Raw genomic sequence first — 23,492 nt, 5'->3', positions numbered from 1 at the left:
TATCAAGATGCGTTATTATAATAAATTTATATATTATTTTTATTTTTATTTTATTTTTAGCTTTCCCTACTATATGAATTTTGAGAATATTTTATTTTATTTGAATTCAACTACAATATGATTTGAGGAAGAAAGGTGAAGGAGAATTAAAATAGGTATACAGATTGAGTAAGAGGTAATGAGGATACAGGATCACATACACATTCTTCTCCATCAGCTTGAACTTTATAAGTCTCAGGATCCACTGTGATCTTTGGCAGAGTATCATTTAATTGCATATCTTTTTTACTTACTGTACGACACCCCTTTACTGCTTTTAATTGCTTGCGAAGCTTATAACCTTGGACTACACCTTCATCCAGGGACAATTGTGATACAAAAACAAAACAAGAAGAGGATAAACTAGATGGGTTTGATCCGTACATAGGTCTTGAAATAACAGGTTCTGTAGTTGGAATAGAACCATTAGCATCACCTAAAATAAATAAATAAAATAAATAAAATAATAATAAATAGTAAACTACTCTCCTTACCCATTTGACTCCATACAATAACACCCGCTTTCAAAATAAGTTCAGGCTTCGAGCCAAAATAGGCTGGAGTAAAACAAACCAAATCAGCTATTTTACCAACTTCAATAGAACCTACAAGATGCCCAATACCATGCGCTAAAGCACTATATAAAATGAATTTTATTTGACTTTTTTTTTTTTTTTTTTTTTTTTTTTTTTTTTTTTTTTTTTACGTTTATGTAAATATCTTTTCACTTACACATTGATAGTATATTTAGCAATATAACGACGGATTCTAAAATTATCACCCCCTTCTTCTGTATCTTTATCTTCTTTTAAGGTACCACGCTGCTGCTTCATTTTACTGGCTGTTTTCCAAGTACGTAATATAACCTCCCCTGCTCTACCCATGGCTTGTGAATCTGAACTGATCATACTAATGGCACCTATATCATGCAATACATCCTCTGCTGCAATTGTTTCAGCTCGAATTCTACTTTCTGCAAATGCAACGTCTTCAGGAATTTTTTTAGATAAATGATGACAAACCATCAGCATGTCAACATGTTCATCTAAGGTGTTGGCTGTAAATGGACGTGTTGGATTGGTTGACGATGGAAGTACATTAGGTTCTCCACATACAGTGATAACTGAAAATGATGATTTAGATATATAAAATATAACATCATTTTTTTTTTAAAAAAAAAATAAAATAAAAATAATTAATAAACTTACTATCTGGAGCATGTCCACCACCTGCACCCTCGCTATGATATGTATGAATGGTTCTTCCCTTAAACGCAGAAATGGTAGATTCAACAAACCCTGCCTCATTTAAAGTATCCGTATGAATAGTAGCCTATATATATATATAAATATATAAGTGTGTGTATGTGTGTGTGTAAAGAAGGAATGGGATAGGAGGGAAAAGTAAGTAATTGTTAGCCGTGATAATTGTTTTTTTTTTAATAAATTTGTGCATACTATATTATTTACCTGTACATCTAATTCATCACACACTTGAAGACAAGTATCAATAGCAGTGGGCGTTGTCCCCCAATCTTCATGTAATTTTAAACCAAGACAGCCTGCTTTGATATGTTCAACTAATTCTTCCTTATTTGAACAATTTCCTTTACCCGTGAAACCAAAATTCATAGGAATGTCATCGGTCGCTTTCATCATCATCTCAATATGGAAATTACCTGGAGTACAAGTAGTAGCATTTGTACCTGTGTTGGGTCCAGTACCACCGCCTATCAATGTTGTTACACCACTAGAAAGTGCCTAATAAAATTAGCCAATATTAATATAAATTGTTATAATGTATATATACATGTATGTATGTATGTATGTATATTTAATTGAAGAGAGAAAGGGAGGGACATATTTTACCTCGTAACACAATTGTGGACAAATGTAATGAACATGAGAATCAATAGCGCCCGCAGTAAAAATTTTACCTTCACCTGCTAATGCTTCTGTACCAGCACCAACGATCATGCCAGGTGTGACACCATCCATGACATCTGGATTACCTGCTTTACCAATACCAACAATGATTCCATTCTTAATACCAATATCTGCTTTATAAATGCCCGTATAATCAATAATAAGAGCATTTGTGATAACTAAATCTAATACTTCTTTATCCAACCTTCCTGTTGCTTGACCCATGCCTTCTCGTAAAACTTTACCACCCCCAAATTTACATTCATCGCCATAAACTGTATAATCCTTTTCCACTCTTGCCCATAATTCTGTATCCCCAAGACGAACGAGATCCCCTGTAGTAGGTCCAAAGTGATCAGCATAATAGTCTCTATCTAATGTAGTTGGAATAGCGGTTGATAGTGGTAGAGAAAGTGCAGTTGAATCATGTTTAAATCCTTTAGCTACTAGGGAATCAATGATAGCTGGTAAACGATTAAAATTAATAGGACCTGTTGCGAGACCATTACCGCCTGTGATTACTTTGTTGCCTCCTATTTCTACAAGATTTACTGTTTTAGAATCTCCTGGTTCAAAACGAACTGCTGATCCTGCTGGAATATCAAGTCGCATACCATAAGCTAAAGCACGATTGAAATTTAAAGCTGCATTTGCTTCAATAAAATGGAAATGTGATCCAATCTAAAAAAAAAGGGGGAGAGAGAGGAAGGGTGAAGAGGGGAAAGGAAATGATAGAAAGGAAATGATAGAAAGAAAGAGAGTTATTTTACTTATTAAATATACATATATTTTTATTTATATAGTTGTATACCTGGATTGGACGATCACCATAATTGGTAACAGCTAGCGATAATCGTTTTCTACCTGCATTTAATTCAATTTTTCCAGACTTAACGATGATGGCACCAGGAGCCCTCTTCTTATCCATATAATCTTCTTCTGATGATATAGGAGGAAATTTATCTTTAGATGGAATAGGAAAAAATGAGCCATAAAGAGCCATTTCTAAATTGCCATTCTCTGTACAAATAGGATCATGAACGGTAACCAAATAACTACCATCTGGGAAAGTGCCCTCCACTTGAACTTCATGTAAGTTATGAAAGACATCTGGTATAACATGTCTTCTACCTAGCATTTGTTTCCCCATATCCATTAACTGCGCTACTGAATAACATCCATCTCTCATAAACTCTAATAATTGAGACGCGATTAACGCTGTTGCTTCTGTTCTATTTAATCTTACACCGCGTGCTAATCTCTTTTGAGCAAGAACACCAACTATAATATCGATATATATAAATATGTATATATGTATATTCGTGTGTGTGTGTTACATATTTTTTTTTTCTTCTTCTTCTTTCTATTATAACTCTTTTTGCTTTTTTCTTTTTTTACCTTGATGTAATAGAAGCTTGTCTATTTCTCTTGGTATTAAACGCATTAATAGAGTTATTAAAAACGTGCAGAAAGAAACAGAAAAGAAAGGAAAAAAAAAAAAAAAAAAAAGAAAACGCAAGATACAAATGGGAGCGATTTTTTTTTAATATAAAATCCATATTAGGTAATTTTAAAAACGGAATCTTAAAAAATAAAAAAAAAAAGGCTTTATCATTAAAAAGATAAGATATATAGTCCGGCTGGTGGATATTGTCGGTTACAAAAAAGAAAAAAAGCAATTGTCAATCACAGAAAAATGAAACTGTCAGTCAAATATGAATAAAGCATATTAAGAGGAGGAAAAGATGCTGCTATGTTTAATTCATAGTGCTTAGCCATACTTTAATTAATAGAAGCATAGAGTGTTTTGGCTCTCGTAAGAGTTCAGTTGATGTTGTAGTTAAAATGAGTAGATATTTATTCAATGAAAGGCTTAGAATGGAGTTTGTTTAAAGCAATTTATAATTTGACGTTTTGGAATGAAGACAAACACCATAAAGATCACCAAAATAAACGTCATTATATGCATTATCAATACCATCAAGCGATAACACTTCATTCTTCCTTTCACTAAGGCCCAGAACTGTTCAATAGGATTTAGCTCAGGCGTGTAAAGAAGGGAGAGGGGAGGGGAAAGTTACATTACTCTATAATCTCTAGCTTCGATTTTTCGAATTATTGGTTTCGACTTATGGATACTAGCGTTATCCATCACTAAATAACTGTCCTTTAAAAATTCATCCTCATCCATAATATTAAGGAGCTCATTAACAAACTTAATAAAATGAGCAGTTATTGTACCTTTTGGAGTTGGTTTTACATCAACTGCACTGGTGTCATCCTCCTGAGTTCCTTCATCGTCATTAGTCTCAGCTACATCCCTTTCTCTTCTCTTTCTTCGTTTTCGGCTAACAGTGTCAGTCAGTGTCAGTGTATGTGTGTCTGTTTCAGGTTTGGAAGGGGGGAGGCTTTTTCAAAACAACATAAAGCACTACAGACGAATGGATGGCTTCAATAACCGAATGAGAGGTTACTCTTGTTTCTGCAGTTTTAACAACAGCGTGAATTCCAGCTGGTGATCTAGCCTAGTTATTTCTCATATTTATATGGAAACCAGCTTTTATCAATAAACACACAGTTATTTGTATAGCCCAGATCTTTTTTCCTTCCAGTCTATGAATCACTCGTATCTTGTCTGCAGATTTAAAACAGAGTTCCTAGCTTCGACTTCAAAACGAGGTTTCTTGATAGTAATCTACATTCATTTATTTATTTGTTTCTTTAACCTCTTTCACCCACAATATTTCTTTTCAGCAAGTTTATTAGCCAAATAACTCTTGCAGCTCAGCCAGCTAGTTATTGCTTCAAGTACAATGTTTGGGTCTGTCATTTCTGTCAAGACACCTTTCATGGGATTATAAACTCTTTCACCATGCTCATTGAAAAGGTTGTCCATTCCATTCTTCGAAAAAGTATTTATCATTGAAGAGATTTCAAAAGTTTAAAAAAAAAAAATTACGCACTTGTATGAGGGTTAGTTTGGCCAAATGTCTGAAAACAAATTAACCATCTTTCACAAATACTTTGATCAACTTTTTGATTTTTTTTTTATCGTATCGTTTCTGATGTCAGCATTCATATCAGTAGTTTTAGCAGGTTTGCCCTGCCTATTCAAGTATATTGGACGTCAATTATACATATATAACTATGGATGCAGTACAATTTTATTTTTTTGATTATATTACAATAAATGCAGACATGATAAAATCCTTCAATAAATTACTAAATTTGTCAGGCTCATTTCTAATTACTCTATAAATGCTGCACCAACATAACACAAATGGATGTGTTATATTGTAGCCATAGATAGATGAATACCATATTTGAATAAAAATAGTAAGATTGCTACTTCGAAATGTTTGCTTCAATATGCTTATCATACAGATACATGTTACAGATGTATACTACTACAACTGACATACGGTATATCTCAGATACATACTAAACTAATATGTGCTATAATTGTAGGATACCTTTTTACATTATATTAAAAGTAAAGTTGGCAGTAAACGCTAGATTGAATCAACAAGTGATTGGGATGACAGCAAAAAGTAAGAAAAGGTTTTATTCATAAAAAGGTAGTTGAGGTTATGCTATAATATTATATACTAGTACAATAATAGCAAAAACAAAGATAGATTATAGTGTCATACCAGCTTGTTGTTCTTGGTTTCAATTCTTTATATATCCAGAAATATTGTCTGTTCAACATTAGAAAATTGCGACGTTACAGTGAGTATCAGATATATACAAGGCTTTTCTTTTTCCAGCTGTCTTCGCTACACTATTATACAGAAGAAAGTGGATGAGCAAATGATTGTACTATACTTACCTTTACCTACATCACAATGCACGTCATAGTTCAGAATTTAGACTAATACGTCACCACCATCCCATTCGCCCAAGCACAAAAAGTCCAGGGGTTTTAGAACATACTACTACTACCTGCCTTGGTCAAAGCACAGCACCTATTGCCGAACGTCAGTGCAGCCAGGGCAAAGATATGCAGAACTAATGGCAGTTGCGAATGGTTTTAGCAAGGTCTTACGGAGATTACGTCTGGTAGAATGCAAAATCAGTCCAAGTAGCGAACTACAAAATGGCAGCTATTTTTTTTTTTTTGTCTTTATACACTTTTCCTTGTTCAAACAAACCCATACATCTGTGCATCAACACAAGGACATGTGTTAAACCATTTCTATTACATTATTAGAAGAATACATCTCCTTTTTTGTACGGAATGATGACTCCTCAAAAATATAAATATAAATTGTATTGTGTCATATACCAAATCTTCTGAAGCAGTTAACAATCACGATTTAATATATAATAATTTTTTTTTACGAAGAAAGATACAACGAGTTTTGACCTCAATTTACAGTATAAATGTGTTCTTTTAAATGTATACAATTAATACATATGTATATATGAAAGAACATTCTAGTATCATCAAAAATGATATTCAGTAGATCTTTTTTTTTAAAAAAAAAATAATTGACATTTTTTTATTAACTCGTACTACATTTATTAAATCCTAATAAAATGAATGCTTTATTGACTGTGTACGTTTTACAGGGAGAGAGTCTGGACTCGACAGGCGTCAATAAATAACCAAAGAGAAATAAAATGAAAAAATGTATTGGTAGCTCAACGTTATCGCCATTGTAAATAAATGATATTCTAACTTTAATGTATGCTTTTTTTTTTTCACAATCCAACATTATCAGGTTATATAAAATATAATTCATAAAATATGTCATTCGATGTATTACTTAATTTTTAAAATACTTCCTTATAAAGTTGACCTTAATAGATGATATAGCTTAAATAGCTCTATTGTATAATAAGGAGGAAGTAGTTAATCACGTTTAACTGTTCTATTCTTCAATGAATACCCTCGACCTCCATTTCTTTATCCGTCATTTAAGGGGAAGAAAATCTTCAAGCCCCATTAAACATAGATAACACAAGAAAGGAGATAACATGAACATATCACCGCATGTCTCATTTGTTTTCCTTTTCTATAGACTAACCTTTAATAGTAATTTCTTACATTAAATAAAAAAAAATAACTTTATCAATGTCTATCATTGCCACCTTTGATGTATATAAAATTGATTCTTTTATAATGTATGTTCTTGCACTTTTTATGGATATGCTTCTACAAAAAAAAAAAAAAAAAAAAAAAAAAAAAAAAAAAAACAATAAAAAAAAATTGCATATATAAACAAATACTTTAGAGTACAAAAGCTGGTACAACCTAAAAAAGTAAATCTTTGTTCATAGTAAACGTCCCTATAAAAGAGAAAAAGTTATAGCTCAGCATTTTATTAAATCCTGCAGATTCAATTATAGAATGCTACTTCTTTTACTATTATTCGTTAATGAATATCTTGACTTCTATTTCTTCCTTTTTCTAATAATAATGTATTCATACAGTGATTTACTTCATTCACTCGAAAGTAACAAAAGGTATAATAATAATAACAAAACCTGTTTACATGTATTATAAGCATTCGATTACATGTGCTACATAAACTTCTTTTTTTTTCCTTGACTAAATAAACATGTTTGTTTGTTTATTTACTTTTCTATTTTCTTCTTTTCTTTTATTCTTTATTAAGCTATACATCAAAGAATTATATTAATTATTTACAGCCACAAGATAACTTTAATATGATTGGCGAAAATCAATGTTATGCAGTATCCACTGATTTGACACTTGAAAATAGCAAAGGTTCTTATCTTTATCATCGTCACGACGATCATCATCCTATTTTTACTTCAGATATTTATAACCATCAACGTCATTTGCAAGCTTCATCTTCTTCTAAGCTTGGATATCCTTCATCGAGTCATTGGTCATTGGTTACAGCAACAACTGACAATACTGACGCGTCTTTATTAGACATAGAAGCTACCAAAAATAATCAGTTGCAATTAGATACTAAATCAATAAATACGTTTGATCTTTTATTTCGTAACAATAAGAGACTATCCATTGCTTCTTCTTCTTCTTCTTCTCCTCCTCCCTTACTACCTACTAACACCTCTTCTTCGTCACAATACTACCAACAACTATCCATGGATCTTTACCCTCCTCTTCATTACTCCTCCCCTTCTTCTACCACAACAAGACTGGATAACACTAAATTTCATCACCCCCGTATCAAGAGTGCCTATGCTAGACTTCCTCCTTTCTCGGAGAAAGAAAAAGATGTAGTTGTTTACCAGCAGTTCCTTTCTCCACCTTTAGCTTACAATCATACCATAATTAATCAAAATTTTTTAATGATGAAAGATGAGCCGAGACAACGAATAAATCTATCTTGTGAAGCACAAGTAAAGCATCAAGAATTCTCAAGTAATACGTAAATATAAATACATATTTTTTTTTAATTAAAAAGAGAGAAAAAAAGAGTATAAAAGAGGAGTGTGAAAAAAGAAAAAAAAAAAGGAGTAATAAGCGAGAAGGGGGAGGGGAGGAGTAAAGATAAATGAGAAAGGAGAGAAATTATATTCATGAAGAGAGCGCGCGCGTGGGGAGAAGAAATAGATCAAGGATGTCAATAATAACTTTGATTTTTTGACAAATATTTCATTATTATTATTATTATTATTATTTTCTAGATCTTTTCAATTCAATGTTGCTCTTCATGGTAAGGACATTATAAATTACGGGAAAAAAAAAGTACATTGTAAATTAACTCTTTTATTGCATGTAGCAACCCCAGCTATAACTAAGAAATTAGATGAACAGCCAACGACTTATCTTAATCGTGGTCAAGCTTATTTGATCGATTTAGATTCTGTAACAACAAAGACGAATAATAACACATTAGTAACAAGCACTATTTCAATTGCCTTTCACGAATCGAGTCATCGACGCATTGCAGACAGTTACTGGAAATATTGGGTTAATCAACAAGAAAATTCAATGGAGGCGAGAGCTATTCATATTGATGCCCATCAATGCACAGGTGTATATAATGTTCGCTTTATATCATTCGATAAAGTATCATTTGATTGGAATGGTCGTTTTGGTGCTAAAATATATATTCGTTTTAACTGCTTATCCACTGATTTTTCTAGAATTAAAGGTGTGAAAGGAATTCCTATGCGTGTTGAAGTTGAAACTTGTGCTCATTACACAGAGCTTCCAAACGATTCAATTTCTTATAAAGGCACATTTCATAAATTAACAGACACTGCTTATGAATATAAAGAAATATGCTATTGTAAAATTAAATTATTTCGAGACAAGGTATACATTTATATATTATATAGTAGAGGAAAAGGAGTTTTTTTTTTTTTTTTTTTTTTTTTTGTAGATCGTAATTTACTTTTTTTTGTAGGGCGCAGAACGAAAAAATAAGGATGATAAAAAGCAAATTACGAAACAGCTAGAAAAAATAATGGGTAGTGTGTATATTAAGAACTATGGCTGTTATTGTTAGCTGCTTACATAATATATGTATAATTTAAATAAATAGCTACGTCAAAAGTGGAACCTAATGAACATCCTCTATGGTCGTTAATGAATCAACCAGACAATCCTATTAGTAAATTAACCGAAATAGACTCTCCGCATAATACAAAGGCCCTTGCTTTAGATAATTTGATTCCTCTTAATAACAAGTCATGTAAACGTAAAAGAAATAGTTCAGATCAACCTTCACAACCACCAAAACAAAAATTAAAGGGAACAACGAAAGAAGTGGTGGTGACATATGACACAACAACAGCACTTCAGTTTTATGTTTGGACTCGCGATTTCCCTCATGTGCCACGAGAAGTGTCTCTTGATTTATGTACAACAGAAAATTTAAAAGTAAAGCTAGCCCATCTTTTATTTATTCATCCATCAAAGATATCTGAAATGCTATGGCGAAAGAAGCAACCACTAACATCAGATATATTCGTTTTAATAGAAGATACCTTTATAACTGAGCATATCTTGGATGGTGAAATGATCGTTTTGAATTGGGAAATGAAAACGAATGGAGATATTAGGCTTATACTTGAGTTTTGAACAAGTAGACATTAACCAACAAGCTTACATATTTATATATATTCAAATATTCATACTTATTATATTGACTGACACATAATAAAGATAAGAATAATTTTGCATTTGTCATAATAGACTATCAAAATTTGCTCTATACAGCTACCACAATGAAATGAGGGTGTCTCTATCATTATATAATAAGTGCATGTACTATTTAGACATATTTTTCTGCAGATTCATTCGATTTTTGCCGCTTTCAAATCATACACTAAAAGAAAGATGATTTAAAAGTTCATGTTTTATTCACGTGATCTTGTGATAAACTTATTTCAAGTTAAAATAACATGTGAAAAAAAAAGATAAGGCAAATAAAATTGTGTGGGGAGGAGAAGAGGAAAAGAAAATGTCACTCACAGCATTTAACGTAATGTACTACCAGTGATATATAAAAGGCTAATAAAGAGAATTAAAAAAAAACAATAATTATTTTTCTTTTTGTAAAAAAAATAATTATCTTTTTTTATTATTATTGGATGACTTCTTTAGCTCGCTATCTTGGTGCTGGTACAGTGGCTACGATTTCAGTTTTAGCATGTATTTATCATGATCGAGCTATCTTTGATGAAAAACGAGCAGACATTAAAACACAGCCTGGTTGGCCACTTGTAGGCAATCTACCTGTTTTATTGGAATATTTAGTACGTTTTCATGATTTCCTTCTAGAAGGTTTTACACGACTTGATGAATTAACATTGTAATTATAGACTTGTTTATCATTATTTTTATTTCTTACTTAAATGTTGATATAGAACGTTATCTGCCTTAGGTATTCCTAGACATGTAGGTACTATTGATCCAAGAAATGTAGAACATATTTTAAAAAGTAATCATATGCAATACACACACATATATATGTATATTATATTAATTCGTTTATCTGCTTCTTTTTTTTTTTTTTTTTTTTTGTTTTTTTTTTTTTTTTTTTTTTTTTTTTTTAGATAATTTCGAAAATTATATCAAAGGTCCTGAATTTCATAATGGTATGTTGGATCTCTTTGGTAACGGCATCTTTAATGCTAATGGTGATGAATGGAAATATCAACGTAAAACGGCTAGTGCTATTTTTAATGTCAAAAATTTTAGAGATCAATTTACTGAGTCAGTATTCCACACTAAATGTGTATATACATATATATACATGTATATATGTATATAGATTATTCATAAAAAAAAAATCGATATACATCTATTTATTAGTGTTTTTATCAAAGAGCTTTGTGTGATGGTAGATGAAATTTGGGATATAGCAGCTGATAATTTAACTGTAGTAGATTTTCATGATGTCATGTTTAAATTTACTTTGGATTCTTTTATTATGCTCGGCTTTGGCGTCGAATTAAATGCACTCTCATCTAAAGGGAAAGTTCCTTTTGCAGCTGCCTTTGATGAGGCTCAGAAGAACACATTCTTACGTTTTGTAAATCCTATTTGGCCAGTGACGGAACGAATTCTTGGTCTTTTGATGCCCTGGAAGGAAAACATGAACGATCACCTAGCTGTCGTCGATAGTTTTGCTCGTAAAGTGATAGAGAAACGTCGAGCTCAACTTGAAGCGGGTGAAGTCCATAAAGACCTCCTATCAAGGTTTATGGATGCACGAAATCATAAGGGAGTCCCACTTAATAATGATGAATTACGCGATATTGTTCTTAACTTTGTTATAGCAGGTCGGGATACAACTGCACAAGCTCTCTCTTGGACTTTTTATATGCTTATCTGTCATCCTCGGGTGGAAAGAAAACTGTTGGATGAAATAAATAAATACATTACTGATGACGATCTGCATGATTCATCCACTCTTTATGAAAAGATGAAGAGCATGACTTATGCTCATGCTGTCTTTTATGAAGTTTTACGCCATTATCCTTCTGTTCCACTTAATCAAAAATATGCTCTAGATGATGATATCTGGCCAGATGGGACACAGATCAAGAAGGGCGATTATATTTTATGGTGTCCTTATGTTCAAGGTCGTTCTGAAAAAGTATGGGGCCCTGATGCTAAACAATTTAGGCCAGAACGTTGGATTACATCTACAGGTGAACTTAGACGAGAATCACAAGGCCAATGGCCAGCTTTTCATGCTGGGCCTCGTGTTTGTTTAGGTATAACGAAAAAAAAAAAAAAAAAAAAAAAAAAAAAAAAAAAAAGAAAAAGAAAGAAAGAAATTTTGACTACTATTCTTTATTTAGGTCAAAATTTGGCTACATTGGAGGCATTAATTGCTATTGTTTTCTTGGTTAAAAGATATAAGTTTACTTTAATGCCTGATCAAGAAATTACTTATCAAGTTTCACTCACTTTACCAATGAGATATGGAATGAAAGTGATGGTCGAACGACGTGACAAGGAATAATTTTTTTTTGTATACTTTCTTCTTTTGGATTATTTTATCATTAGTCAATATTTTTATCACATATAAATGTATAACACATTATGTAAAATTTGACAGCTAATTCTAGTAATGTTTTGAGTGGGGGAAACATGACTTTTTCTTAAAAAAAAAAAAAAGAAAAAAAAAAGAATAATACATGTGTCGTTCGTCATTTATATTTGTTAATACTAAAAGACTTAATAAGGAAGTAGCTAAGTGTATTATATTTTGATTTACAAATGTATACTTCCTATAGTGAAAAGTCAAAAAAAAAAAATGTCCAGTGATTATAAAAAAAAACATTACTCTTATTTTGTTTTTTATTCGAAATAAGAATGATACATGTTACAAATATGGTGAATTATAGTGGTAAAATATGACATCCTAATGTGCCTCTTCCACCCCATCCTGATCTAGGTGTAACAACTAAATTAAGATTTTGTCCATCTCTTAGAATAGTTAAAGGTACTGGTCGATTTTCGCTTTGACTAACCAATACATTCAAAGCTTGAAGTCGTTCATGATTATTAGAATTAATATGGCCAAATTTCAAAATATGATCATTTCTACGCAATCCAGCAGTATATGCTGGAGAATCAGGTGCTACAGCATTGACTTTTGCAAAAGCAACTAATCTTTCAGTTACATCCTTATTAATTTCTGAATTATTATTATTAACATTGATATTATTTTCTACTGTGCTAGATTCTTGCTCTTTTTTTTTAACTTCATGAATTTTGTGCAGAATCTTTTCAATATCTGACATGGTAGCACGATGATCATTACGTAAACGATGAATTAAACTGCGTGTATTTCTAACGTTATATACATCAATTTCTGCTCGAGGGAATCCTGAAGTGTCAACTAAAGGCTCATTCATATCAATGCCTGCACTATTTAGTACATCTTCTAATTCGTTTAATTGCTCTTCGATTTTATCTTTTGTAGCCATGAGTTCTTTTGCTTTCTTTAAAAGTTCATCCATTTCATTATTTTTTGGACTATCTGAAGCCGGTGAAATAAGCCCCATATTCTTACTGTATATGTATATATATATGTATATGTATGTATGTATGCGAATATATTCCTTTAAAAAGAACTCTTTTTTAAAAAAAAAAAAAAAAAAAAAAAAAAAAAATGTTAAGTTACTGCTGTGCTTATTCGTCATCATCAGGCTTGTTCGGCAGTATTTTAACTTAAAAAGAAAAAAAATTGGGACGACTGGAAAATTTTATTGGATGAATTCGCCCAATCATATTGTCATTAAAATTAGTTACCTGCTTTAACAATACCTGTTGCTTCAAGCAGAGTTATCCTTAATCAATAACCGTAAAACAGATACTCTTATTAGGGGGGGGAGACTAATGCCATTAGAGGATGAGGGTTTCAAAGTTGGCCTTAAAAATCTTGTAGAGCGATCGAGTACTTGTCTGTGACCATTTTTATAATATCACGAAAATTAAGCACTGCTCTCAGATCTCCATTCCAAAGTGGAAAGGGGTTTTTAACCAAATTTGATTTGTGGATCTGGTGAAATAGTTTATAGATATTAATATATTTATTTTCAAAGGTAGTTAGACTTTACCATAAAAGTTCATAACGCTTGACTATGGTGGGTCTTTTAGCTTGCTTGAATGGTCGTAGATTAGGAATTATTTTTAATTTCTCTAGTTTCCTATCTTTGTATTTTGAACAAAGTGGCAAAGTGTTGTACTCGTCAATCGATTAAATGAAAAGCTCATATTTTTTTTCTAAATAGTTCTCTTAAACCCTTCCTGCGTATTAAGTCTTGTAAAATAAGGTTATTTAAAATCATAGTATCAATGCTCATATAGCAAGAACTGCACGACTTTCTAAGTGGAAAAGACATGAAAGACTTGAAAGCAAATTGTTTGTACATTTGAGACAACTGATAATAAGCTTTTAAATGATTTTGTGGGTTTGAGTCTTTAATTATTGTATATATTCCCTTTATCAAATCTACAATTAAGATTGTAGATATAGAAAAAAAAAAGTTTCAGGCTTATAAAAGATTGTGTAATTTCTTGTCTAATAGTGACCTTGATTTCCTTTTGTCTTTTTTCTAGTTTGTCTTCTCTCTTATACTTCTACTGTAGGACTTGGTTAATAAATATCCGGAATTTGCTTCAAAACTGTACTATGATTGCGTTTTTGTACGTAGTATCTTTTTTTTTTTTTTTGCGCATTCATACACTGCTATCTGCAGCTAGTATTTTAGTTCTATGAGGGTATAGTTGATAAAATGGCAGCAATCATTCATATATTTCTATATTAATTTTTTGAGATTATTTGATTTTGCTAATTTTATAGCTTGCTTGTTCTTTTTGTTTTACAAGGGTTACTAATATTTGTATGTAGAAATCCGTTTTTCTCCCTCCCCTTCCCCCCTTTTTTTTTCTGTATAGTGTTCAAGATCAAAAGATTCGTTGTTGTTCAGGTCATTATCGAATATATGTAATCTGTGAAGCTGTGAGTACGAAGAACGATTGTATTTACTGTATACTCAGTGTTTTTGAGCCTTCGTTAGTATTCAGTCTTCCATCCAAGTCTAGAGACAGAGTATTTAATTATGGTTACTTAGTCTAAACCAGTTCAATTTCAAGTATTAAAATGATGGTAACGAAATATAAGGAACTATATATATAAAGGAAATGATAATTTTTATTTATTTATTTAAAATCGTATATATTGTAAATGAGATTGACAATAAAGATACAAATTTCCTCTAAACTCCAAACTCAAGTAGTTTTTTCTTTTTTTTTTTACTTATTATATAGATATGTAGAATATAGACTTTCCTACAACCTTCTGATTCATTTTTGAATCAATACATGATACACCATTCATATCCAGATACCTGCAATAAAGTTTGCTTTTCTTTGTCTTGCTGCAGATTATTCAATGAATCATGTATCCGTAGCTTCATGGAAGTTTGTTACAACTTATATAACTATCCATATGAGCTACATCGATCATCAATTTTATTTTAAGCCTCACTTGGAAGTCTGCAAATAATATCTTAATAAAATTTTTCAATCGACCCGAATTTTTTGAATTATATGCACGTATATAATAATAATGCAAATCAAATTTATCGTCATATATATTGTATATAATCCAAATATATAAACAAGACCTATATTACTCACTAGAGAATCATCAGAATAGAGTAGAATAGAATAGAATATATATATTTATATAAATGTATGTATGTTTCTATATGTTTCTATTTGATAAGTTAAATAAAGACTATGAACAAAAAAAAAAAAAAAAAAGATTGGATTTATTTAGAATTTCAAGCTTTTATTTTATTTATTTCATATTTTAATTATCAAGTAAACAATTCCTTTCGATTTTAACATTACAATAAAAGATTATTACTTTTAAGACCGGCTTTACTTAAAATACATCGGAATTTATGTAAACAACTATATAAAAGGGGAATCTCAACTTATTCATAATCCTCTTCTTCTCTCTTTTTTTTTCTCTTTTTTTTCTCTTCTTTATTAAACTATTTATTGATTTAATATTCTTTCAATGAAATCATTTACTATTGTCGCTATTACTGCTGCTTTGGCTACTTCAATCAGTAAGTTTACTTGCAAGGCTTTTTTTTTTCTTCTTCTTTTTTTAACATTGGAATTCATAATGTAATTATTAGGTGCTTACCAACAACATGGTGAACATTTTGCTAAGTCTGAACTTTTTGTACCTGGTGTTCAAATCGAAACAAAGCCTCCAGTTGTCGTAATTGAAACTGTTACTCGTACTACTTGTTTATCTTCTATGCCCACTGTAAGTATAATAATTTTTTTTATTTTGAGAAGAAAAGAGATATTAGACATGTATATAAATAATTAGGGTATGCACGAATGGCTGGACAATAATAAGGGTATGCACGAATGGATGGACAATAATAAAGGTATGCACGAATGGATGGACAATAATAAGGGTAAACAGCAACAAGATCAAAACGGCTATGAACAGTATGATCATGAGGCTGATAGAGATTATAATAAAGATAATGATGTACATGATACATACGATTACCATGGAAAAGGCGGTAAAGATGAGACAGAAGATAATGAGCATGGATACATTGAATACAATGAAATGGGTAATAAGTATAAACATGATGAAAAAGATAATAAAGAAGATGACGATAAGGATGAGATGGATCACAAGGGAAAGGAATCTAAAAAGGGCAAGAATGAAGACAAATTCTATGCCAACTCTTATGCTCCTGAAGCTTCAGACGCTGTTGAGAATCAAAGTTTAGATGCTGCTCAGGTTGTTTCTTCTATCTTTGCCTCAGCCACTGCTTCGGCCTCCAGCTCTGCTCGTATGTCTTCTTCTAGTCATGTGGCTAGAACCTCTTCTATTGCTTCTAGACTTAGTAGTGCTTTTGCCTCTGCTACTTCATCTGCTCTATCTCCTACCAGTGGTGCTGGTAATGTCAAGGTTGGTAGTACATTTGTTATTGCTGCTGCTGGTATTGCTGCCTATTTGCTTGTTTAAGCCTGAATATCATATAGATCTAAATTCTTAGAATAACCTTCCTTTCTATAATAATATTACTCAGCACACTCTTTATTATTATTATTAATATTATTAAATTATTTTATACCTGTCAGTAAAAAAAAAAAAAAAAAAAAAAAAAAAAAAAAGGGGGAGAGAGAGAGAGAGATCTTCAATAAATCTATTACATACAAATGCTTGTTGAATATCATTATTATTCTTTACTAACTATGCGATCTAATCATATTACATCAGCTATCGATTAAAGAGAAATGTTTTATTACTATTTAGACTAATCCTTAGTTATTGAAAAATGTTAATCTTATTATATTATGATTTATGCTCATTTATTTTTATTATCATCTTTTAAATTTTACTGTATACAAACATCTCATATTTTTTTTTTTCAAAAATTGCATTAAATTTCCTATCCAATTAAAATGATTGAAGAGAGGTGACTACTACTTTGAAGAGACGATGACACCACCAAAAAGCTTTTCCTTTTTTTTTTTTTTTAAAAAAAAAAAGAAACATTTGTAAATAAATCACATGGAAAATCAAACAAGTTCAAGATCCCCAACTGATTTTTTAAGTACTGTTTTGGGAAAGACAGTTATTGTTAAATTAAATTCTGGAATCGATTATAAAGGTAGAAGTTAAAAAAAAAAAGCATGTCAGTTTTCTTTGTTACTAAATAAATATACACATATACACACACACACACACATATATATATATATATATGTATAGGTACTCTGGCATGTTTGGATGGTTATATGAACATTGCTTTAGAAAACACGGAAGAATATGTTGATGGTCGATTGAAGAACACATATGGTGATACTTTTATTAGAGGAAATAATGGTATATATATCCTCATGTATACATATACATGAGTAAAAAGCTTTATTCATAATTATGCTTATTGACCACCATTTATAGTTTTATATATTAGTGCAGACAAGTCATAAGTTAATAATATTATTTTAATTAAGAATATCCCATTTATTGTAATATTACTTTGATTTTTTTTTTTTTCAATGTGAAATTTGGCTTCATGTGGGTAAAACTATTTATAATTGAGGGAAAGAAGAATAACGCTTTAATCAGGTGTGGGCAGTTCATTTTTTTTTGTATAAAAAATGGACCCTTTGGAATTACCTTTATTCTGTCCATGTATATTAAAGCGAAGATTTATAGATACATTTTCTGTTCCTTTTTTTTTTCCTTGAATCACCGTCCAATCATTTCTATTTTGGAAAGAAAGAAATATATCAATAAAAACTACTCTATTTGATTAATTAGACTAGACTTCATTTACTACTTAGTTGTTATATGCGTATTTTGTGTGGTTAGTTTGTTGCAAACAAACACTGTTACGCGAACTATTTTTACGTGTTTTTTTTTTATTGTAAGTGACTGACGGAAATACTCGGATCTTTTCTTTGCTCCTTCAAATAACCTTTTCTTCGCCCCAAGCTTTCCCACGATATACTGGTAGTTGTATTTAATTCTAGAAACAGCATATTAGCTTGATATATTGAAAAGAAAAAGAAATAATGATTCAAGTTATCTTATTAATTATATAGTTAAAGAAGAACATGGCAAATTCGTAATAATGATTTTGTCTGTATGGTGAATTTATTAGTTAATGTAGTTGAATAATAATAATAATAAAAGATAAACTAGATGATTCTTTAGACCGGGTATTCTTACTGTCAAATCTAAATCTGAGCGAATATAACACAAAAACCCAGCATGTAACGAGTTTACATCATTTTTTTTTCTTAGGGCTTTAAATATAAAAGCTTTAGGTAACTCAAAGCAATATTTTTTTTTCTTTTTCTTTTCTTTACTTTGGTTTATATTTAAAAATAAAATAAAATGGGTATTCTTGATATTGTTCCTGCTGGTGTTATTACTGGTAAAAATGTTTTGAAGGTCTTTGAATATGGTAAGTTAATAATTGGCTATCACCGTTCATTGTTGCTCATTATAATAATAATAAAGCTCGTGAGCATAAGTTTGCTATTCCTGCTATCAATTGTACTTCAACCAGGTAAGTTTTCTACTTTTTTGACTTTTTCTTTTGAGGGCACATTTGGACCTATCTATGTGTATATACAAATGTATACGTGGGTGAAAAGAGAGGGGAAATAAAATCATGTGTTGTGCAATACATGTATATAAATAAATAGATATGTGGTCTCCAAAAGATGTGTGACCTCTCAAAATAACTCGGAACCTTTCTTTAACTTTTTTTTTTAAAAAAAAAATAGTACTGTTAACGCTGCTCTTGAAGCTGCTCGTGATATTAAGTCTCCTATTATCATTCAATTCTCCCAAGGTGGTTCTGCTTACTTTGCCGGTAAAGGCTTAGAAAACAAAAATCAAGAAGCTTCAATCCTTGGTGCCGTTGCTGGTGCTCAGGTAAATAAATAAATAAATATTTATACATTTACATATATTTATATACTTTATATCTTTAGTATGTTCGTACTGTTGCCAAAGCCTATGGTATTCCTGTTATTGTTCATTCTGACCATTGTGCTAAGAAACTTTTACCTTGGTTTGATGGTAAGATAAAACAAGCTTAATTTTTTTTTCTTTTTTTTTTTTTTAAAAAAAAAAAAAAAAAAAAAAAAAAAAAAAAAAAAAAAAAAACATAGATACTAAATGTTGATATACATATATATAGGTATGATTGATGCCGATGAAAAATACTATAATGCCCATGGTGAGCCTCTCTTCTCATCTCATATGTTGGATCTTTCTGAAGAGACCAAGGAAGAAAACATTGAGACCTGTCTCAAGTATCTTAAACGTATGGCTGCTATTGACTGTTGGCTTGAAATGGAAATTGGTATCACTGGTGGTGAAGAAGATGGTGTTGATAACTCTGGAGTTGATAATGCTGCTCTTTACACACAACCCGAAGATATTTGGGATATTTATAAGGCCTTCAGTGAAGTTACACCCTTATTTTCTATTGCTGCTGGTTTTGGTAATGTTCATGGCGTTTATGCCCCTGGTAATGTTAAATTACATCCTGAACTCTTGGGTAAGCATCAAGCTTATGTTAAGGAACAACTCAAATCTGAGAATCATAAGCCCGTTTTCTTTGTCTTCCATGGTGGTTCTGGTTCCACTGAGGAAGAAATTTCTGAAGCCGTTAACAATGGTGTTATTAAGATGAATGTTGATACTGATACTCAATGGGCTTACTGGGATGGTCTTAGAAAGTATTATGAAAATAAGAAGGACTATCTTCAAACTCAAGTCGGTAATCCTGAGGGTGATCATAAGCCCAACAAGAAGCACTATGACCCCCGTGTCTTTATTCGTGAAGCTGAAAAGAGCATGACTAAGAGAGTTCAACAAGCTTGTAAAGACTTGGGTAATGTTAGCACATTGTAAATAATTATGAAATAATAAATGTATCATTATCTGCGTCTATCTATTATTATCTTGGTTTTTTTTTTATTGTGTAACAAACAAATTATTGGTACCCGAATACTCTTCTAATATTGAAAATATTAAAAAATGTAGTAGTAGTAGATACTACCAACTTAATTCATTTCCCCTTCCCTTAAAGACAAAAGCTCTATGGGGTATCTTAATTATTACCGTTATTGTCTTTATTACTTAGAATTAAGTTTTATATTCTATTCACTACAGCTATTGTGGAGAATCTATTTTTACAATTTAAACAGTTACCATTACTAGAGGGCTTGAAAAAATGACCGTTTCATTCAATTACACAATTGTAAGTATAATGTATCTACAGTAATAGTGAATAGCGTAAATAAGATGGTATTTCATGACGATAATGATACTTCATACTAATTAGTCATGTTGATGATAGCTGAAGTTATAAACATACTAGGTTTTTCAGCAAATTTGGCAGAACATTTTGAAAATTATGGCAATCATTTTTATTTTTTATTGGCAGTAATATTGAGATATATTTGGCAACTTTCAATTTTTTTTTTTTAAGGTATTGTCATACAGGACACTTAAGCATAAGTTTGCTTGAGGGACAGTCGTCTGAATAGCATAAACCCATTTTGATGTAATAAAAAAAAAGGGATATCCTACGCATTTTATTTTCAATCAGCATTTTTAAAAAAGCTTTAATGACAAAGAATAAAGCTTAAATCGACCCTAATGAAACTACTCAAAATGCTCATTTAAACAGTCAAACACACACTAGATCATATTGTAGATATTGTCAATACACCAGCTAACAAGTACAGCAAGGATGAAAGATGTAAGTTGGTTATCTTCTAGTTAATCCATTCTGTGATATTAATTTTTTTTTTTTTTTTTTTTGCTACTCAGTAACTCGGTTGTCAAAAAGTACTACTATTATCTTTGAACAAAATTGCTAAATTACACCACTGTTGTATTCATACAACTAATATATAAAAGATAATACATAAAAGTATTTTATTTATAAAATGGGCCAAGTTGATACATTCCAGCCTTATCCTCCTCTTCGACTAACTTTAGAATGCTTGGATTAATTATCGTAGAAAGGGTTTTTTGAGAGAAAAGAAGCAAATCTTAATTCTGTTAACTTTTTCATATGTTCATCCTTGAGTGCGGAAATGCTTTTGACAGAATCTTCTAGTAAACACTATTAAGAAAAAAAAATAAATTGTTAGCTGTATCTTAAAATTTATTTGGTTAGCATTTACTTTTAATAACCAGTAAAAGTTTATGGTTTTTGGTAACTCTGCTACTTTTCTATCAAATCTTGGGTTAATATCTAAACGTCCTTCTAACCAAAGCTTGTAAGCAGGGCCTTCTACAATATACTTCAAACTCCAAATATATATTGCCTTGCCTTTTAAAAATATTTAATATTTTAATACATATTGTATTATAAAATGCCATACCTGCAGCTTGAACAAATATTATTTTTATTTTAGAAAAATTTTCAATTGAGCCAAGATAATATTCGTCAGCAACTGAAGAGACCCTTATGATGGTCGAAACACTTTTTGTCGTTTTTTTTTTTTTTTTTTTTTTTTTTTTTTTACTAACCTGTAAGCATGGAAGCTTTCTACATTCCCTTCCAGCATAAAATTCACCCAGTCTTCCCATAAGCCAGAAATCTAAATAGGATATTACGAACGTATTTAATTTGAGAATAATACCAATGCTTACCTTATTGTTAGGCTTTTTCTTCTTGTTTAAATGCCCTGTAGAAATGTCATTATTGTTACTAAGACTGCGTTTTTTATTACCACAATTTCTGCTACTGCTGTCTTCAATCGCTTTTGTCTAACAAATATATTAATTAGAATTTATATTATCAAATATACCACTATTAATAAATTTACATTATCACCAAAGAAAACGATGTTATACATGATGATATCATGGTTATTAACTGGGCTCTTGATCATTTGTTTTGCTTTTTTTGCCTTCACCGTTGCTTTGGAGGGCTAGGCAATAGTGGTAATTTAATTAGTACTTCATAAATGTGTTTAGGATTCAGTACTTTACAAGGTTATTCTTGAGTTCAGTAACGTAGTTTTTTATTTCAATTGGCGCTTCTGAACTTAAGATTCACAAGATACCATTAATATAATCGTCTCGTATTAATTTGTAATTTTTTAAATTTATTGATATTTTCATGCGTTGATACAAAATAATTGTAAAAGTCCCATTTTTCAGCAGCTGGCCTTTTTTTTTTTTTTTTTTTTGGCAACTTGTTCGAATAACAAGCCTGAACCCGGTAATCCACCACCCAATTTCGTTCAAAACGGCCTACCTTTTGAAGATCATTTCTTTTAGCAAAAGCTGTAACTTCACCAAGAAGCGCGTTCCTATGCTGTCTAGAAAGGGAGGTCCAAGCAACAAATGTACCAATTTCATCGATTGTCGCATTGACAAGATTGTTTGTTTCCCTCCTTAAATCTTCGTAAACTTTATTTGCGTCAGACCCTTCTTCTACAACTTCAGCAATGGCATTCACAATTACAGCTTTCCTTATATCTTTTGGTTTTGCGATCAAGTTATTGTGAGCTGCAACAAAAGTAGCGGAAACAACAGTAGCATTATTGGCGATAGGGGGAGTAGCTAAAGAAGCGGGAATACGATTTATTATATCATGAATAGCTGCAATATCAGTACTCATCTTTTCGAGTCTATTACTGATAGGTTCAATATTTTGGGTCTGGACAAGTGTGTTGACTATACCGCCAATTCTCTTCACTTCGTTTATGAGTTCTGTGGCCCATTTTGGTGGTGCTTGCGGTGCCATAGGTCTGAAAAAGTTGAAAAAAAAAAAAAAAAAAAAAAAAGAGTATTAGAAGCTGGTGTTTCTCAAACACATGATAATTTAACGAACTTTCTGATTATATTGCTTTTTTTGCTGGCTAAAAATTTGAACACTCTCTGAATGCACTAAAGAATTCTTGAATGTGTGAACTATTTCCGAAAAAGGTGTGTTGTTCAGATATTCGCATACAATGTTTAATTGATCGCTTCCTCATGGTGGTTTCAATATCTTTTTAAATTTAAAAGATAATTG

The 23,492-nt window shown here is 31.1% G+C and overlaps 9 protein-coding genes across 9 annotated transcripts; 5 read left to right on the top strand and 4 right to left on the bottom strand.

Moving 5' to 3' along the window:
• Window positions 1-146: 146 nt before the first annotated feature.
• Window positions 147-3,153, bottom strand: BX663DRAFT_425557 (urea amidohydrolase alpha subunit; the record flags this gene model as incomplete). The annotated part of the gene is made up of 7 exons (XM_051522493.1): window positions 147-475; window positions 534-676; window positions 772-1,162; window positions 1,248-1,371; window positions 1,509-1,799; window positions 1,908-2,645; window positions 2,776-3,153. 7 exons carry the CDS (start codon window positions 3,151-3,153, stop codon window positions 147-149), a joined length of 2,394 nt encoding a protein of 797 aa, XP_051387510.1.
• Window positions 3,154-4,699: 1,546 nt separating this feature from the next.
• BX663DRAFT_556824 (uncharacterized protein) lies at window positions 4,700-5,197 on the bottom strand (the record flags this gene model as incomplete). Its single annotated transcript, XM_051531742.1, has 2 exons — window positions 4,988-5,197; window positions 4,700-4,926 (listed from the first exon to the last, which is right to left on the bottom strand). A coding segment is annotated over exon 2 (186 nt), but the record flags the coding sequence as incomplete, so codon positions are not given.
• Window positions 5,198-7,217: 2,020 nt separating this feature from the next.
• BX663DRAFT_491153 (CP2 transcription factor-domain-containing protein) lies at window positions 7,218-10,220 on the top strand. Its single transcript, XM_051525021.1, has 6 exons — window positions 7,218-7,436; window positions 7,589-8,335; window positions 8,595-8,623; window positions 8,690-9,228; window positions 9,320-9,383; window positions 9,458-10,220. The coding sequence occupies exons 1-6, from the start codon at window positions 7,321-7,323 to the stop codon at window positions 9,994-9,996; spliced, it is 2,034 nt and encodes a 677-aa protein (XP_051387508.1). The 5' UTR covers window positions 7,218-7,320; the 3' UTR covers window positions 9,997-10,220.
• Window positions 10,221-10,508: 288 nt separating this feature from the next.
• On the top strand, window positions 10,509-12,391 carry BX663DRAFT_528348 (cytochrome P450; the record flags this gene model as incomplete). The annotated part of the gene is made up of 5 exons (XM_051530155.1): window positions 10,509-10,729; window positions 10,785-10,858; window positions 10,998-11,133; window positions 11,233-12,140; window positions 12,228-12,391. 5 exons carry the CDS (start codon window positions 10,509-10,511, stop codon window positions 12,389-12,391), a joined length of 1,503 nt encoding a protein of 500 aa, XP_051387507.1.
• Window positions 12,392-12,696: 305 nt separating this feature from the next.
• On the bottom strand, window positions 12,697-13,424 carry BX663DRAFT_491147 (uncharacterized protein). Its single transcript, XM_051525020.1, has one exon. It carries the CDS (start codon window positions 13,392-13,394, stop codon window positions 12,771-12,773), a length of 624 nt encoding a protein of 207 aa, XP_051387506.1. The 5' UTR covers window positions 13,395-13,424; the 3' UTR covers window positions 12,697-12,770.
• Window positions 13,425-15,931: 2,507 nt separating this feature from the next.
• BX663DRAFT_2682 (uncharacterized protein) lies at window positions 15,932-17,062 on the top strand. Its single transcript, XM_051521936.1, has 2 exons — window positions 15,932-16,019; window positions 16,092-17,062. Exon 2 carries the CDS (start codon window positions 16,295-16,297, stop codon window positions 16,946-16,948), a length of 654 nt encoding a protein of 217 aa, XP_051387505.1. The 5' UTR covers window positions 15,932-16,019; window positions 16,092-16,294; the 3' UTR covers window positions 16,949-17,062.
• Window positions 17,063-17,455: 393 nt separating this feature from the next.
• Window positions 17,456-18,082, top strand: BX663DRAFT_491144 (U6 snRNA-associated Sm-like protein LSm6). The gene is made up of 3 exons (XM_051525019.1): window positions 17,456-17,597; window positions 17,699-17,812; window positions 17,891-18,082. Exons 1-3 carry the CDS (start codon window positions 17,498-17,500, stop codon window positions 17,917-17,919), a joined length of 243 nt encoding a protein of 80 aa, XP_051387504.1. The 5' UTR covers window positions 17,456-17,497; the 3' UTR covers window positions 17,920-18,082.
• Window positions 18,083-18,533: 451 nt separating this feature from the next.
• On the top strand, window positions 18,534-20,460 carry BX663DRAFT_539012 (fructose-bisphosphate aldolase, class II). The gene is made up of 5 exons (XM_051530702.1): window positions 18,534-18,902; window positions 18,959-19,007; window positions 19,228-19,378; window positions 19,438-19,525; window positions 19,647-20,460. The coding sequence occupies exons 1-5, from the start codon at window positions 18,833-18,835 to the stop codon at window positions 20,363-20,365; spliced, it is 1,077 nt and encodes a 358-aa protein (XP_051387503.1). The 5' UTR covers window positions 18,534-18,832; the 3' UTR covers window positions 20,366-20,460.
• A 1,188-nt stretch (window positions 20,461-21,648) lies between these two features.
• On the bottom strand, window positions 21,649-21,931 carry BX663DRAFT_417592 (uncharacterized protein; the record flags this gene model as incomplete). Its single annotated transcript, XM_051522364.1, has 2 exons — window positions 21,649-21,797; window positions 21,850-21,931. Coding segments are annotated over 2 exons (231 nt in total), but the record flags the coding sequence as incomplete, so codon positions are not given.
• Between the last annotated feature and the right edge of the window lie 1,561 nt (window positions 21,932-23,492).

Source organism: Cokeromyces recurvatus (assembly GCF_025118155.1).
Source record: "Cokeromyces recurvatus strain NRRL 2243 chromosome Unknown BX663scaffold_1, whole genome shotgun sequence".
Classification (NCBI taxonomy): Eukaryota; Fungi; Mucoromycota; class Mucoromycetes; order Mucorales; family Mucoraceae; genus Cokeromyces; species Cokeromyces recurvatus.
The sequence above is the reverse complement of the archived record's forward strand: the minus strand, read 5'-3'. Positions and strand labels throughout refer to the sequence as shown.

What these genes read in the sequence shown, in the direction of transcription:
- BX663DRAFT_491153 (XM_051525021.1), top strand. Translation starts at nt 7,321, where the DNA reads ATGCTACTTCTTTTACTATTATTCGTTAATGAATATCTTGACTTCTAT. An exon ending in TCACTCGAAAGTAACAAAAG is followed by an intron (nt 7,437 to 7,588) that starts GTATAATAATAA and finishes TTCTTTATTAAG; the next exon opens with CTATACATCAAAGAATTATA. An exon ending in CAAGAATTCTCAAGTAATAC is followed by an intron (nt 8,336 to 8,594) that starts GTAAATATAAAT and finishes ATTATTTTCTAG; the next exon opens with ATCTTTTCAATTCAATGTTG.
- BX663DRAFT_491147 (XM_051525020.1), bottom strand. Translation starts at nt 13,394, where the DNA reads ATGGATGAACTTTTAAAGAAAGCAAAAGAACTCATGGCTACAAAAGAT.
- BX663DRAFT_2682 (XM_051521936.1), top strand. Translation starts at nt 16,295, where the DNA reads ATGCACGAATGGCTGGACAATAATAAGGGTATGCACGAATGGATGGAC.
- BX663DRAFT_491144 (XM_051525019.1), top strand. Translation starts at nt 17,498, where the DNA reads ATGGAAAATCAAACAAGTTCAAGATCCCCAACTGATTTTTTAAGTACT. An exon ending in TTCTGGAATCGATTATAAAG is followed by an intron (nt 17,598 to 17,698) that starts GTAGAAGTTAAA and finishes ATATATGTATAG; the next exon opens with GTACTCTGGCATGTTTGGAT. An exon ending in TTTTATTAGAGGAAATAATG is followed by an intron (nt 17,813 to 17,890) that starts GTATATATATCC and finishes CACCATTTATAG; the next exon opens with TTTTATATATTAGTGCAGAC.
- BX663DRAFT_539012 (XM_051530702.1), top strand. Translation starts at nt 18,833, where the DNA reads ATGGGTATTCTTGATATTGTTCCTGCTGGTGTTATTACTGGTAAAAAT. An exon ending in TTTGAAGGTCTTTGAATATG is followed by an intron (nt 18,903 to 18,958) that starts GTAAGTTAATAA and finishes ATAATAATAAAG; the next exon opens with CTCGTGAGCATAAGTTTGCT. An exon ending in ATCAATTGTACTTCAACCAG is followed by an intron (nt 19,008 to 19,227) that starts GTAAGTTTTCTA and finishes AAAAAAAAATAG; the next exon opens with TACTGTTAACGCTGCTCTTG.